This window comes from Leptosomus discolor, chromosome 6, assembly GCF_034619465.1.
Source record: "Leptosomus discolor isolate bLepDis1 chromosome 6, bLepDis1.hap2, whole genome shotgun sequence".
NCBI lineage: Eukaryota > Metazoa > Chordata > Aves > Leptosomiformes > Leptosomidae > Leptosomus > Leptosomus discolor.
Window position 1 is genome coordinate 59,935,563 of NC_141396.1, and position 15,317 is coordinate 59,950,879.

A 15,317-nucleotide genomic window follows, 5' to 3' on the forward strand; every position below is an offset into this window, starting at 1 on the left:
CACAATGAACAAGACTGTGTTTTCACCATTGATTTAAGCTGACTTGAGTGGGTTGTTTCCAGAAGGTGTGGTCCCACTGTCACTCCTGCCCTTGGCACTCCTTGTGCCAGTGCTAGCTGGTACAACTGCACCCTGCCTTGGGAGCAGGAACTGATCTGGATAAAACCAAGCTTTTCTTTTAGTCCCTTTGGGTTTCAGCTGCATCAGTTTCCTGTTCTGACTCACTGTGTTGCCTACAAGCCAAAAGGAGCTAGAATGCAAAGCGAGGAGCAAAATGAACGCCCTGATCAGCAGCTTGTTCCAAAATCGGTTTAAACAAATTGTGAGACCACAGGCAGTGTGAAGGATGGAGTTTCAGCCTTTAGTTCTCTATTTCCTTTGGGGTTTTTTGAGCAGTATGGATGTTACAACATAGCTATAATGTTTCCATTACCAATCTCTGTTACATATTAAATTACTGCCTTTATATTATCTTGAGTGTCTCGTAGTACTCTTGGTCTGGATGTAGATTCTGCCCCTGTAAAACCCTGATCTTGCAGAAAGCTCTGAGGTACACGGCGCAGTGTAGCTCATTGCATGAAACAGGCTTAGCTGACTTCTTACAAATATACCCCTGTTTTGTGGCAGGTGAAATGCAATGCACACCTTTGAAGACCTAGTGTCACTTCCAGCTACAAACAACCTCGGAGTTGTATTCCCTCATGGCTGGTGCTTACTAGAGAATTATGGGGAGTAAATATTGTTGTTTTTAAAAAAGAAATAAAGTCATGACCGTTATTTCCAATCAGATATGTGATCTTATGCTTCTCTTCTTCTAGTTAGCAAAAGAGGTTAAAAACTCTTACCAATATCCAGGTACATGATAAGGAAGATAAATTATTTAGAGCTTTTAAAGATAGCTCCTAGAAGATAATGAAAAGCTTCCAAAGCATTTTAATTAGTAGGCTGAAAAAATTATACATTATTATGAACTGCTTTGGTATCTTCTGTGATTGGTCAGTTAGAGTATTTACTGAAATCCTAGAAGTCTTTCAAAAATATAACTAGGAATGAAATATTTTAGGATTTTCTTTCCAAAGGATCTTTACAATAAAGAAGAACTGGATAGTGCTAACCTCCTCATCTGTCCTTAAAAGTGTTCCTAGAAAGAGGCAGCTTGGGAAAAGGAAGCTGTCACTGGTGGTTAGCTTCCTTGCTTGAAACTCCTCTGAACTTAAGCAATGACAGACAGCTTTCTGTTTTCCCATAATTTTTGGTTCTCCTCTCCCATCATAGCTTTAATTCTAATTGTCTTTCATACTTTCCTATGTACATTACTGTGCTATCCTAGATTTATTCAACCTTCCCTCCTTGAAGGACTTGCTGAACTTTTGAAGCCTGGGCCTCTCCTTAGGGGCCAATAGATTTTAAATGTTCTCTGATGGCTCCTGTGACTCCTTTGGAGCACCACACAGGTGTGTCTGCCCACAAGATCTGTTGCCATTGCCAAAGAAGTAATCTGTTTCCCCACCTGTACAGCATCCGTGTCTAAACTGGTCCTGCTGGGCTTCCTGAACAGTCAGTGGGGACCTATTCATTATAGCTAAAGAAGCTTCGCTATAGCTTACCACATCTCACTGTCTAAATAAATCTAAATGATGAATCTGTTTCAACTGTTTCCTTATTTCCATCGATTCTGCTGCAGCGTGGCTTACAAGCCAAGATGCAGACTCGTAAAGCTGGGTGCAGTAAACCCCATTTTTGGACAGCAGAAGCCTCCCACGGAGCAAACCCCATCCTTCAGGCACTGGTCACAGCAGGCGGTTCGGGCTGTCAGCTTTACGTGCTGAGGTCCCTGAGGGCAAGCTCAGGGCCTGCCGCCGCCTCACACCCAGCGCGCTTGGGAACAGCGACAGCCATGGCGGGGCACTCACAGTGTGTTTTGCGTCTTCAAGAGTGATTTTTAAAGCAGGATCATCTAGTCTGATCTGCTGCACCACGTAAACTCGGGTTTCACTGGGTTAAGTCCCCCCTCACTCCTGGCCGAGCTGAAGCACGCTGTGAGGAGGGCGCCCCGCCGCAGGGCCGCCTCCCTCCTCCTCAGGAGGCTGCTCCGAGGCTTAGCGACCAGCTTGCATGGGAGACGCCGACGTTCGGGCTTATCTTGAACTGTAACTTCTCAAACGTTTTAAATGGAAACGAGCGCGTCTGTTCCCAGAGCGGGTACCTCGGGATGGCGGCTCGGACCACTACGGGATCTCCCCGTCACGCACGGGGGAAACCCCGCAACACCCCAGAACCACTCGCCCCCCCGGAGTGTAGTGGAATTGTCGGCTTCTCCGCCGCTGCCTTGCAGGTGAAGGCGCGGGACCATACCAACCCCGTCTCGCGGGGGGAGCGGAGGGCTTTCCTCCCCTTCGCCTCCTCTTGCGCCTTTCTAGTCCAAAGCAGCCAGGCGAACAGCCGACCCTGCAGAGCGGGCTGCGAAAGGCGCTTGACCTGGCAGAGCTCTTGGGGCAGTAAACCTCTCCCTCCTCCCCCTCCCTTTTGCGCGCGGAAGTGGTAGTTACCTTCCCCTCCCGCTACTAACCAACGGGCTCGACTGCAGCAAAATGGAACGTACCAATCCCTCCAGCGGGGGCGGGGGAGAGGCGGCGGCGAGGTGTGGCGGGAAACGCTTGTCCTGCGAAAGGGCGCCCGGCCTCCCCGTGCGCCGAACATCCGCCGACGGCCGCTCCCTCCGTGCGGGGGAGAGGCGGCGCCGCCGGGAGGCACGGCCGCGGGCGGCCCGGGGGCCGTAGGGTTAATGGGCTGGGCGCAGCCGCCGGGAGGGGGGGAGGAAGGGCGAGTCCCGGTTCCTCCCCCCTCAGTGTGCGCGGTGTGTGTGTAAGAGCAGCGCATATCGAGCCGTGCGTCTGTGGGAGGCCGAGGGGCAGCCGCCGCCACCGCCCGGCCTCAGCGCCGTCCCGCCTTCCCTCCCCTCAGCGCTCGGCGGGAACCGCGCCAGCCGCCTTCTCAGCGCCGCCACTCCCCTCCGCCGCGCCGGGCAGTTCCGATGCCGCCGCGGAGCCGGTGAGTCCGTGCCTGGATGCTCATCTCCTTCTCCTCTCTTCCCTCCCGCAGGCGGCGGCGGCGGCAGCGGCTCCGGCTCCCTCTCAGCTCCCGGCCGCCTCCGAAGGGATGCTGGAGAAACTAGAGCTCGAAGATGAAGGTAAAAATTCAAGGAAGGGGGGGGTGGGGGGGTGGGCCTCGGGGGCGGGTCGGTGGATACCTACACACCCGGTGGGGTCTGGGCGGAGGGGAGGGAGGGAGCGGGGTATCCCCGACGTGGAGCCCGCCCTGGGGAGGGGGTGTGCGCCATGCCTGGGCCGGCCGCGGTGCTGCCGCCTGCGCTGGCCGTGTCCTTGCAGGGCGGGTCGCGACCTTCCCCCCCCCGGCCCGGCCCGATCCCTCTGCGGTGCTTTTGTCCCGAGTCGCGGCCGCAGCCCGGCTCGCACGGCGCCTCGGAGCTGGCGGCAGCACATGCCTGCGCCTCCCGGGCCGCGGCCGGCCGCTTCGGCGGTGCGGGCTTTTCATCGGCGGTTCTAGTCAGCCGGGGTCCCCGGCGTTGAGGGGTAGGCAGCCTTAATGGCATCCTCCTCCTCCTCCTCCCTTTAAAACACCCGAATACGTCTGCGATACCAAATATAGACTTTGAGAGCGAGGTGCGAGCTTTTTCAACTGAAGTCTGTACTCCTTACGGGGATGCATACATCTGTTTAAAGCGAGCAGCTGTAAACCAGGTTTTCCTTATGTGGTTCCTCTCTTACGTTGTTCTTCGCTGTCGTGTTAAGAGCTGCAGTTTTAACAGAGCGTGCTGTTTTTCATAGGGGAACTCCCGGCAAGTTTTTCTGCGCTGCAAGGCACTAAACTGTGCTGTGGAGAAGCATGAATGTTTGTTTTTTTCTCGAACGTGCACAAAGCATTTAGTTACCTCTGAGAGATCCATATTGAATATCCTGAGCTTTCATTTTCAGAAAGGATTAGGTTAGTGGATGCAAATGTGGACGCATAGCAAACCTCTATGCTCAGTATTGTAAAATGGCTAAGACTTTATGGGATGTGTTTTTCTGTAGTTGGTAACTGCTGTTGTGAAATGTAGGGCAAATATTTAAGGAAAACTTTGAAAATAGTAGGCTGAGTCATTCTGTGAAAAGAAATATCTAAGCCAGTATGCTAATAAGCCAGCTTCTTGGTTACGAGCATGCTGTCTGCAGTTGTGGGACTGGTCTGAAAAAGTAACACCTTTTATTTTAAGCTTCCTGTGTGTGAGAAAAGGAAGCTCTTAACAATTGGATTCTTTAAGCTTTTTATTAGGACTCCAGACAGAGTTTGAATTGCAATGATATACTTGCACCTTTGTGAAACTTGAACCTGATTAAATATGAATACATGGTGTAAGGGATTTGTTGCTGACTTGCAGCTTTTTTTTCCTCATTTAGTTAGGCCTTCATTTGATGTTTATGGAGAGTTAGAAAGTTACGACTTATGTATTACTTTTTACGTGAAGCTTGTTACTGCTAGACAGGAGAACCTAAAACCTGCTGAATCACTAATACTTAACCCATTTTAAAAGCTATTTTAAACATCTTATAAATTAAGATGTCTGAAAAGGATGTGTAAGTTTTAAAAGAAAAAAACAACCTCTAGCTTTGAAATGCTTTTGCAATTTAAACAGCATAACATAGTATTATTTGGAGACACTTTATTAGACTGGATATCTGTATGTGTCTTCTAAAATGCTGCAGTAAGATAACCTGAGTTCTTCAGAAAGTTTGGTAGTTTTTAATTTATTTTTTTCCCCCTGGTTTTCAAGCTTTTGTTTTGCTTCATCTCTTAATTCATTTAGCTTTAAAATGAAGTCTTTGTGTGTAGGTACTCGGGCTGGGTGGGTGAGAGCAGTTCAGGGATCTGTCAAAAGATAATGCCTAAGGGCAAACCTGCGACCGGCTTAAGGTGGTACTGAATTTTGGAAGGAAGCAGATGCCTTACTAGCCTTTCAGACTTAATGAAGACCTAGTTTTATGCCTAATTTTAAAGCCAAGTGGAAGTGATGTAGAGTGCTGTGTTCAGAAGATAAGATGTAAGTAAAATGAAGAGTGTGAAAGTCAGACCAATACTTACTGTCCAGAATGGTTCTATATGAGGAGGCCTGTAGAAGGAGAATCATAGAAAACTGAGATGCAGGTGTAAATGCAGCAGCTTAGTTGCAGTAGATGTTTTATGACCTAAATTTTTGCACTGGCTGGTGTAGTTGTATTTGTGCTAATATTGGAGGTGGGGGAGTAAAATGGCATCTGATGGTGCTAGCTTGTTTTATTGGATGGCAAGTAGTAAGTGCTCAGAAGTTGAGAAACTTCATTGAAATCTTGGTAAGATTTCGTTAAGTGGCTGTCGCCACACTGTAACTGATGATCTTTTGTCAAAGTCTCTCTGCCGATACCTAAAATTGTGAGTTAAATGAGAAATCTGAAACTTGTTATGAAACTGTTTTCCTGAATACCTCTATTTTTGACTATTTGCTCTTGCTAGCTTTCTAGTTTCTGTATCCATCAACAGTTGCTAACTATCTCGTGTATCAAATTATGCTGCAATTCTCTTGAAACAGAGAGCTTAATAAAAAGAGCTGAAAAATGTGGCTCAATGTGTGCACTGAATGCCATCCAGTATGCTGAAATGGATTTTTGTTTGTCACTCTCCTCAAAAGTTACACAAATGAGAATGTGAAAGCACAGAAGGCATTCATTTAATTTGGATTCTAATTAAGAGGGTTAAATTGAAAAAAACGGTACTAGAAAGATTTGTAGTCTAAGTAGCACTGCGGAGTCTCGCCTGATGATGTGATTTTTAAATAAAATGGGATTGTCAACTGAGGGACAATGTTTTTCATTACATTACGTACACAAAGGATGTATATAAACTATTTTGTATGTAATGAGCATGGGTGGTATTAGACATGATGTTATTGTCACGGAAAGAAGTGCTGGGCATCTTTCTGGTTTAAAACATCTTTACTTCATATATCTGGCTGGATTCTCTAGGATCAGTGCAGCTTCTTCATAGCGGGTCACTAGTTCTGTCTAGCAGTGGCTTAATAATACTGCTCTTGGGGAGTGTAAGAGCAAATCTTTGTGAGATGCTGTTAAACGGCATCAGCTGCACTACTGCTGAAATAGGACAGGCTGTAGGCTGACAGCGTGCAGAGGAGAGGGATTGGATAGGCCAGTCGATATTTATTTTATTTAGGACTCCCTAAAGGACCTTTTTCCCAACAGCAATCAGAGCAGGAAAGCAAAATCTCTCAGGTAAGAAGTCCAGAGTCCCATTTAACTGAAGGATGCTCTGTTTAAAAATGAACAGGAAACTTGTTGGAGTAAAATATTCTGAACTCATCCTGCTCAGTATTCCTTGGATGGAAATGACCTACATATGTCTCCTGAAAAAGTGTGAAAGCTACCTGTCGGTAGGTGTGGAGTTTCTCGTGGTAGCCTGAAATAGGTTAGTGCTGAGACCTCTTGTGAATGTATATAGATGATCAAAATGTGGTTATCTTCATACGTAGTGGGGATTTGCTTGTTCAGCCCTAGTGTTTGTGCATGTTTCGATATTAAGGTTGTTTTTACTTCTGATTAATGTTAAGAGTAATTCTGGGTTTTATTTTATGGAAGATATAATGAGCTTGGAAAAGAGCAAGGAGAAATTATTCTGAAGACCTAATATGAAAAAGGGCTTTAGTTAACAGTTTACACTTACTAGCTTTGAATTGTTAAGCTAGAATTCCAGAAATGGTTGTGTTCCAGCAGTTACCTGTGCTGTAGAGGAGAAACTGGAGTAGCAAACACATGCCTGTCAAGTGTATTGATTTAATTGGTATGGTTTTAGCATTTAGTTATTTATCATATAGTTATTTTTGGAAACTAATTTTGTTGCAATGTTGGCTCTTATCCGTGTTAATCTCTTCCATTTGGTCAGCTTGGGTAGTAAAGTAGTACCTACTGGAAGCAGAATTAACTACTTTTCTGTAGCATCTCCTAACTCAGGGCGTCTTTCCAAGGTAGTTTCTGCAGACACAGTTAACTGCTGGGCTCTCCTGCATCTGTGTTCTGTTCCTAGTCTGGAAAAAAAATTCTGCAAAGTGTATGTAGCAATTGTAGCATCAGCGTCACGGGACTGATGCGCTTGCTCTTGAATCCTCTGCTTCTCTGGATTGTTGCACAAAGCAGCATTTAGACAGTTATTTCATAAACAGTTTGCATTAGAGTGGAATCTCTCCTAGTAATGTTCTGGCCTTCATCTTGCTCTTCCTGTATCATCCATCTCTTCTGTCATGTGCTCGTTTTCTGGCTGTCTCTTGAAATGGACTTTCGCCAGTAATTGCATCTCCTCTTAACTAATCGTTGTGTCTGGGGTCATTCCTTCCCTGCTCTACAGATTTTCTTATTGTTTCTTATTAAAAGTAGTTTATTACTGAGTTCTTGCTGTCTAGCAGCCTCCCGCTGTCAACTGAATATCTGAATCGAGGTATGGAAACAGATGTCACTTTGGGGCCAAAAATAGTTAAAAAGTTTGTAATAAAATGCGTGTTAATGTGCATATTAGATTTTGTTTAGTTCTTAAGACTGGAGGATCAAGTGCCCAGGTTAGGACATAGTAAAGTTAAGGCATTCTTTTGCAACTGTAATTAATTTCTAATAAACATTCATTATGTTATTGTTAAAGCTGATGCTCTCTGGAGTACAGAAATGGCATTTTGCCCACAAGACATACTTTAAGATGTCAGGGTACATGGTGGTATTGATAGGGGATGTCTTACATTAACTTCTCCATAGCAGATTAGAATCCTAAGTGAGACACAGCAAGAAATAATTAAGTAGAGATGCTAATTGGTATTAATAGACCGCATATGGTTTCAGAGTTTGGGATTATTTTCTCTTCCTGCTTTAGAGTTAGTTTGTGGTGTGATTTAAGAGGCACAATAGCAGATTCTAAAAAATTCTTGTTCTTAGTGCTTTTTTGTCCTGGCTCTCTGATCTGAGATGATACTAACACTTGCATCTGAAACTAGGCAACTGCTTATTCCGCTGAATTTACTCAGCTTCTACTTTTCTGTCATTTTGCAACAAAGTGTATCAATGGGTCCATGGGCTTTCCTGTGATGTACTTTCCAGAGTTGTTAAAGAGTAACATATCGGTAGTATTCGAATATTCTGCCTTATTACTTTAGGCAAGAAATGATGATCAACTGCCCTGCCGTCCTAGGCGACTTCATGTCCTTTGTCTGCCAGTTTGCTATATTGTAACACAGATTTTTTTTTTTTTCTCCTAGAAATTTCCATCTTTAGAGTGGAAAGATGAAAATTATGTATAAAATGATAGGTAATCGAAAGTGTAAAACTTTAGTTGAGCAGTGCAAAAGCAGCTGTTGGGAGTTTTGTTGTCTTAGATGAAGACTTCCTGCAATCCACACATGCATCTTTCCCTTGTGCAAGTATTGCACATGGTTCTTCCTATCAGCCCAGTGCTCCCCATCTCCCTGTTTCCTGCTTCTACGTAAGATACAACTCTCTTATTCTTAATGTGGTATTTAGTCTCACGATGAGGAAAGCTCTACTCTGTCTTCCCTAGGAAATAACCAAATCCTAGCAGCTCACACATGCAGTCTTTCTCAGGGAAACAAAACTTTTTAAGCCTTACCAATCTGGGAGGTGATGGTTTAGTACAGCAAAGGATACAGCCCTGTTACACAGGGCATGCTCTAAAATTCTGCTTTGGGTCTTGGGGGATGCAGGAGCTTCTCAATGGAAAAGCTTTCATAAAACTTTAACATGGTCAAAACATTTATTTTCCGTAACTTGTTTCTTGGAAACAGTGAAACGATTCTGGCTGAGACTTCCTAGAAAAAAAACTGGACAAATGCTTACCATGGCAATGAGTCCATGTAATTGCTTTGGCAAAGCTGCCAGCAACTGAATGAATTGCAAACAATTCACCTGTGTGAATTGCAAACATTATCTTCCGAGTGAAGGCCATTATTGGTCAGCAGCTATCTGTTGGGGATTTTAAGGCAAGCTGGTGTTCTCCTACTCTTGAAAGACATTATTTCTTCAGGTGTGTTTGTACGTGTTAGTATCTGGTGGCCAATGTGAAGTACTGTTTCACAATAACCTTTACTACCCACTGTTGTTAGCACTATCACTTTCATCTGCATCAGCTGAGGGACAATGTCAGCTGTGCTAATAACTTCCATGCCAAACTTCCTTGACCCAGAAACTGTTTGGTTTGATATTGGGCTGTCACAGTCGGTGAACAACTGCTTGATATAAGGTCGAAGGCTTTGGACAACATCATGTCAACTTCCAAGTGTCCCGAGAACCCCCTGACTTAGAGGTAGTGAGTTTACAGTGTTGCCAGCTTGAGTAGTGATGGAAGATGTGACGCTATCAGTGTTGCTTTACAGATGACTACAAGATGCTGTTACTGGCCTGTGACTGCTTTGCTGAGCGTTACCAGGATTGAGTAGGGTGACTACATGTAGAGTCTTTTCCTCAAGAAACTTCCTAGGTGGTGGTCTGCAGCGTTCTAACTGATAGACCTTTCCGATGCCGTGCATATACAGGGAGGACAGTGTAGATGAAACAATATTATTGTCTTGGTAATTTGATAACCTCAATTGTTAAATTTGGCTGTTGTGGTCAAGTCAGCATCCTTGGAAAACTCAGTGCCTTGGGGCATGACTGAGTACTGAATGAAGGTGACTTGGTTTAAACTAAAGTAATGCCAATGTGACAAGAGAGATAGTGGAATGTTTGTATAAGTCAGCTCAATCTAGCTGTTGCTAAACAATCATAAGAAATGTTTCTGGTTACTAATCATCTGCAACAGATGTGACTGTCCTTTAAGATAGGACTTCTGTAACTGTGTTTAGTGTACTGTGTTTATCCACCCTCAAGTTATCAAAATCACAGGGCTTTGTCTGTAAGTCAGGTCACATCAGTACTGCTTTTTGTTAGGAGCGTGCTCTTGGGGTAGCACTTCAGCTATACTAGCATTGCATGGGTTTGGGGGGGAGTAGGTAAGTCTGAAACACGTTAAGGAATGTAGCATTTCCAACATAAGTGCAGGAGTTGATGGTACTGTTTTTTGTAACAGTTCTTCTGTCTTGAAGCAAAATGTCCCTCTCGGTACTGAGACTGTTTGCCTTTGTGGTGGGCTTTACTGTGGCTCTTTTAGAGAAGACTAACAAAAGGAAAATCTGGGAGTTAAGGGGGAAATTCTTCGTGGAAGGGTTGCACCAATGGCTTGGATTAACGTATAGCCGAAGCAGTTTCATACAAATACAAGCATAACTATGTTAGAGCAAAGTTGAATTTGACTTTTAGGTGTTCAGCTTGGCATCTAGACAGAGCTTTGGAAAGCTTAAGTAACCCTGTCCTCCTAAGAGTGAACCACATCTAAGAGGTTTTTGAATGTGATGTGGATATTTTCAAGGTAACTTTCGAATACTATTTGAATAATTCTTACTTGTTTTTTAGATTCTTTCTTCCTCTGCTGAATTGTACATGGATTTTGCTGTTTCATGTGAACCAGTTTGGTGAATGTGCCAGTTTTGACTGTGGCACGAGTTAAATGGCACTCCTACATTTTGTCTAAAAGCAGTTTTCTTACGCTGTAGACCGGTGGTTTTATTTGTGATGTGAATTTTTATTTGCCTTTTTTTTTAGGGTGGTTTTTTCAACTCTTTTTTTTTTTTTTTTTTTTACAATATTATTTTGCTTTTCTCTGTGGTTTGTGACTCAGTATTTAGTTCTGACACTGGGCACTTTAAGAAACAGGATCAAACTCTTTTTTGCTACTATTCCCTTACACTGTGGTATTCTTTTCTGCTGCTTAGTTTGTTGGATTAATTTCTACCAGTGCAAAGACACAGAGGGGGAAAATATCTGAGGTGCTGGAGAAGAGAGCAAACTGGGATAGGCACAGAAAAGGGCTGTTCATGAGACAAGGAATATAGAACTTGCATTAAAAGAGGCCACTAAAAGGCTTTGCTCATTTAGCTTGGTAAAAGGAAAGCCAAGAAGGGAAGTGATAACCCTGTATGTATGAAAACATCCTGTAAGGGATGGGAAGGGGGTCGACACCAGGGAGGAAAACTAACTGAAGAACAACATTGGCACAAGAACAAGTGGGTATAAACTCTTCCTGTGTAAGCTTTGAAGTAACATTCTAACTTCCAGCATAGTTACCATAGGAGTGAGTTTATGGTATAGACTTTGGATGCTTTGAATCACTTCAGGGTGGAGCAGGACTGCTTGGTGAAAGGGATTGTGTGGCTGCCTTTAACTGAAGACTCTGAATGCCATAGTGCAGAAGGTGAGTGCTTTGCTCTGCATAGGCAGTTGCACATATCTCTCCTGCCAGTCTTGTTTGAACTCCCTGGTGTTTTTGAGTCAGTTTCTTTACAAACAAACCAAAAAAGCCAACAGTGCTCTGTATGGACATCGTATGAGTTCAAAGGAGCATCAGCTTTGGGTGAAGTTTGCAGTTATCTGTGGTATAGAGTATGGATCAATAGAACTTCTAAAGTAGGTTCCAGAAAGCTGTATCTGAATATAGTGTATTGGATGTGTGTTGGATCTCACCTACCTCTAATTATTTTTCTGTGTAGCTTCAAGCTACACCTGCCATTAGGTAAATCTCTTAAGTGGTATATTGTAACAGAACACTTCATAATCTGTTAAAGTGGGCATACAGATTCATAAATTCTAATAAGAAATAGCAGTAATAGCTATTTAGAAAATATTGCCATGCATAGGGAAGGAAGGAGAAGAAATGTGTAAGGGGAGACTAGTGAGAAACCAGAATGTAATTACCAAATTATTAAAAACTTCAAGTTAAGATACTGTAAGTAGTCATTCAGGATTTGAGACGAGAAGTTTAATAGACCTGGCAAAGCAGCAAACCTAGTCCAAAGTCCTTAAGACTTAAGCCTAAATATGTGTTTCTTCCTTAAGGCATTTTATAAATGATGTTTGGAGTTTTGATTGTTAGTCTTCAGTGGAAGATCTAAAGACTGGATTCTTGCCCTGTTCAGTAAGGATACGACTGTGGCTTGTGAAGATGCTGTGTACTCATTTTGAAAATGCTTGTCTTGTGAATAATACTTTGGTTAAGCTGCTTGTTTAGGTTTGATCTTACTCTAATTTCTAAACGACTTGAAGGCTATCTCTTTTCTAAAGTGTGTGCAAACTGTGTATGTAGTACGACTTAGGCTTGCTTTAAAGAAATAGCAAAAGTTCAAATTGTTTGCTGGTCTTCCTGTATAGATACTAAGGATACAGGCTGGTTTATTGTTTCATTAATTACATACCTTAAACCTTCCTTGAATTCAACTCTCCAGCATATGATTGCTGATATTAATATTCAGAGGCTTAATACCATTTTTAGTTTCTTGTGTTCTGTGGCCTGTGTCTCTCAATCTTGAAGAGCACGTCTGCATTCCAGACAGGCGACATCTTAAATTAGATCTTTGTTTGGGATGCTTGGGGAAAAATCATAGTGCTTGTTGTCAAGGGAGATCTTGAACATGTTTTAGAAAATTCTTCAGGTCAACTTCTTTATTGTGGTGAGTGTCTTAGATGCATTGTTAGGTTGCAGGCTGAAGTTGCTACTTTTATTCACAAAACCACGGTGATGCAGCTTTCCTCAAAGTACAAACCTCTAACTTTGACCACAAATTGATTTAAGTGATAGTGGGCTGTTTCGAAAGTATTCAGATGGACTTCTGATACTGTTTACCAGTTAGTCCCTAAACAAGGCAACTCTTGCTTGTAAACAAGTTTCTCTGCTTGCCTGGACAAGAAACTTCAGAGTTACTATGATTAGCTCTGGAATGTGAAGTTTCTTAAGCTGCTCATCACTTTTTTTTTTTTTTGTCTGCCTCAAATCTCATGCAATCATTTGATTCTTCTCACTGCCAGTGGAGAGCTACAGTAAAAAAGTGTTAACTTCTCAGACCATTTGCCCAGACTTACTAACTCCAAAAATGAAACAAAATTCAGTGCAGGATTTTGAAGTGTGCTATGAGTACAAGGAATGTTGAAACACAAACTGAATCTTTCATTGTTGGAGGCAGCTATTTGTATTAGTTTTCTCTTGCAAGTCTTAGCTGCTACTGAAATTGGAAGAAATGGAGACATTTAAGCCTCAAGACCAGAAAAGTGGATCTCTTGAAGTATTCTTGGGAACTAATAACCTTTTTTGTTCTTCACTAAAGCAGGATGTGCTTATGCAGTTGTGGACACTTGTCTCATTCCTATTTTGGACCTTTAAGGGAGGAGACTGACTGTACAGTGTCCTAAGGTAGCTTTGTTCTGTCATACCAGCTTCTGGAATGTGTTAATAGCTCTCTTAACAGCTGGGGTGGTTGTTTTGTTTGTTTGTTGTTTCATTTAAGCAAACTGTGCCTTTTCTTCCCTACTTCTGCTGTACAAATCAAATTAATAACATGCCCTAGTTCGCACTCATCCAATTGAGTTTCCTTTCTGATTCTGGTGTTCTCTGAAAGATCACTTACGAATTCAGTTTGAAGATATTGTGAGGTTTAAAGTCTCACAACCACTTCTAACTGTTACTGCAAATTCTTTGAAGCATGTTCTATTCCTGCTTTGAAGATCAATAAGGAGGATGCTGAATAAAACGAAGACCCAGTCCTCTGAGATTTTCCCAGTGAAATATCAAGCTGTGGGTAAAAGCTCTTGCAGAGTGGCTTGTAACTAAAGACATGTAGCATGAACTTGCATGCCATTCTGCACTAGCTGATTCGCATAAGATGGCCCTTGCAAATGCTCCAGCTTTGAGAAGTTTGAACTGGGGTTCATATCTTTTTAAAAACACACAATTGTCATCCAGTCTTGCAAACCCACTGGGAAAAAAAGACATCTTACTGGTTTTGCTGGAGCTGGGATTGCTGGTTGTGCAGCTACCTTGTGGTGCTTCTACTGTGTCTTTTCCACATGTAGTAGTATCCAAGCTTGCTTTGAAATCAGTGTCTCAAGCGTACTGTGATTTGTTTTTTTAATTTCTGTCTGCCCTTTTTTTAATCCAGTTATCATTTTATCTTGAGTAAAAACTAATTAGACTGAACTGTTTTGACACAACCATACGGCTTTCTTCTTTGCTTTTGATGAACTTCTTTTGTAGGTGCTTACAAATACACTGCTTTTAATAACTTGCTTCAATACATACTTAAGAATTCTGGCTGGTTTTGAATTTGTTTGGCTCTCCTTTTGGCTGGTACTGTATCTTCTTCACGTAGTTGCAGAATTCAGGAATATTTTTCTTTTATTAGGGTGATGACTCCTGTTTACACATGTAATAACCTGCAGTCTCTGCATCAAGCAATTCCTTGTGACAAGGGGAAAAAACATCTTAATTGCCTTAATGATCTAAAGTGACTGAACAGTTGCACAAACTCTAGAATCCAAAAGACATACTAAAATGTGAAAAAAAAGTGTAGATGCAAGCAATCCTGAATGTTACGTTCAGAAGTGTCTTGATCCGTTACAAATTGAACTGAAATGTTTTAAGACATTATATGGTTTCTTTTAGCTTGTCACTGTTATTAGAAATGATTAACCCTTTCCTGAAGACTTGAGCAACAAGACAGTGTACTTCTCTATTCATTTTTATGTACCTATTCTCTCTTATTTTGTGTATCTCTAGGCCCTCTTCCTATTTTTAGGGTGGGATGCAGTTAGCAGGGTAGAGCTTACTTTAACGTTGTCCCTGTGTGCTCATGCTTCTTTTAAAACCCTATTCTTCCTGTCACGTCATGTATTCATGCTGTAATATGTGATTGAATTAATCTTGGATTACTCAAGAACCTGCTGATAAAGATCTCTAGATACACTTCCTGTCACTTCTTTATGTTAGAGCATCTTACATCTGTAAACTTAGAATGATCTCTCTTCAGCTGCCAGCTCACTCATGCCTATATGTAGGGGTGGGAAATGTTCAGTCTGCAACATCCCTGTCATATAGCCTGTGGCTCCATGAAGAAATGCTACTGTGTAACTTCAGTGTGTGGTCTGCCAGGATCTTTTAAAGCTCTTTGCAGCTTTCAGAAAGAAAAAAACACAAAACAGAACGCCTTGTCTCTGTCACTACATGGTCTCTTTTTGGTTCCTTGCATTTGAAATCCTTCCAGCTTGTGATGGGATAGTCAATTCCTGTCACTGTCATCTTATTACTTCCTGTGTATCAGGCTTTAAACCTGTTTGGTCTTTTTTTCCCTCTCTAAA

General features: G+C 42.6%; 1 protein-coding gene across 4 annotated transcripts in view; it reads left to right on the forward strand.

Annotated features, from left to right (window-relative positions):
* PRKAG2 (protein kinase AMP-activated non-catalytic subunit gamma 2) overlaps positions 1–15,317 on the forward strand; it is a 220,769-nt gene that overhangs the window by 166,926 nt on the left and 38,526 nt on the right. For 3 of the 4 annotated variants that reach the window (XM_086467066.1, XM_086467064.1, XM_086467065.1), the window contains one exon: positions 3,103–3,190. The exons of the other annotated variant lie outside the window; for it this stretch is intronic. In XM_086467066.1, coding sequence (XP_086323192.1) covers positions 3,103–3,190 — 88 coding nt within the window. The remainder of the gene's footprint in view (positions 1–3,102; positions 3,191–15,317) is intronic. 4 annotated transcript variants of the gene reach the window in all.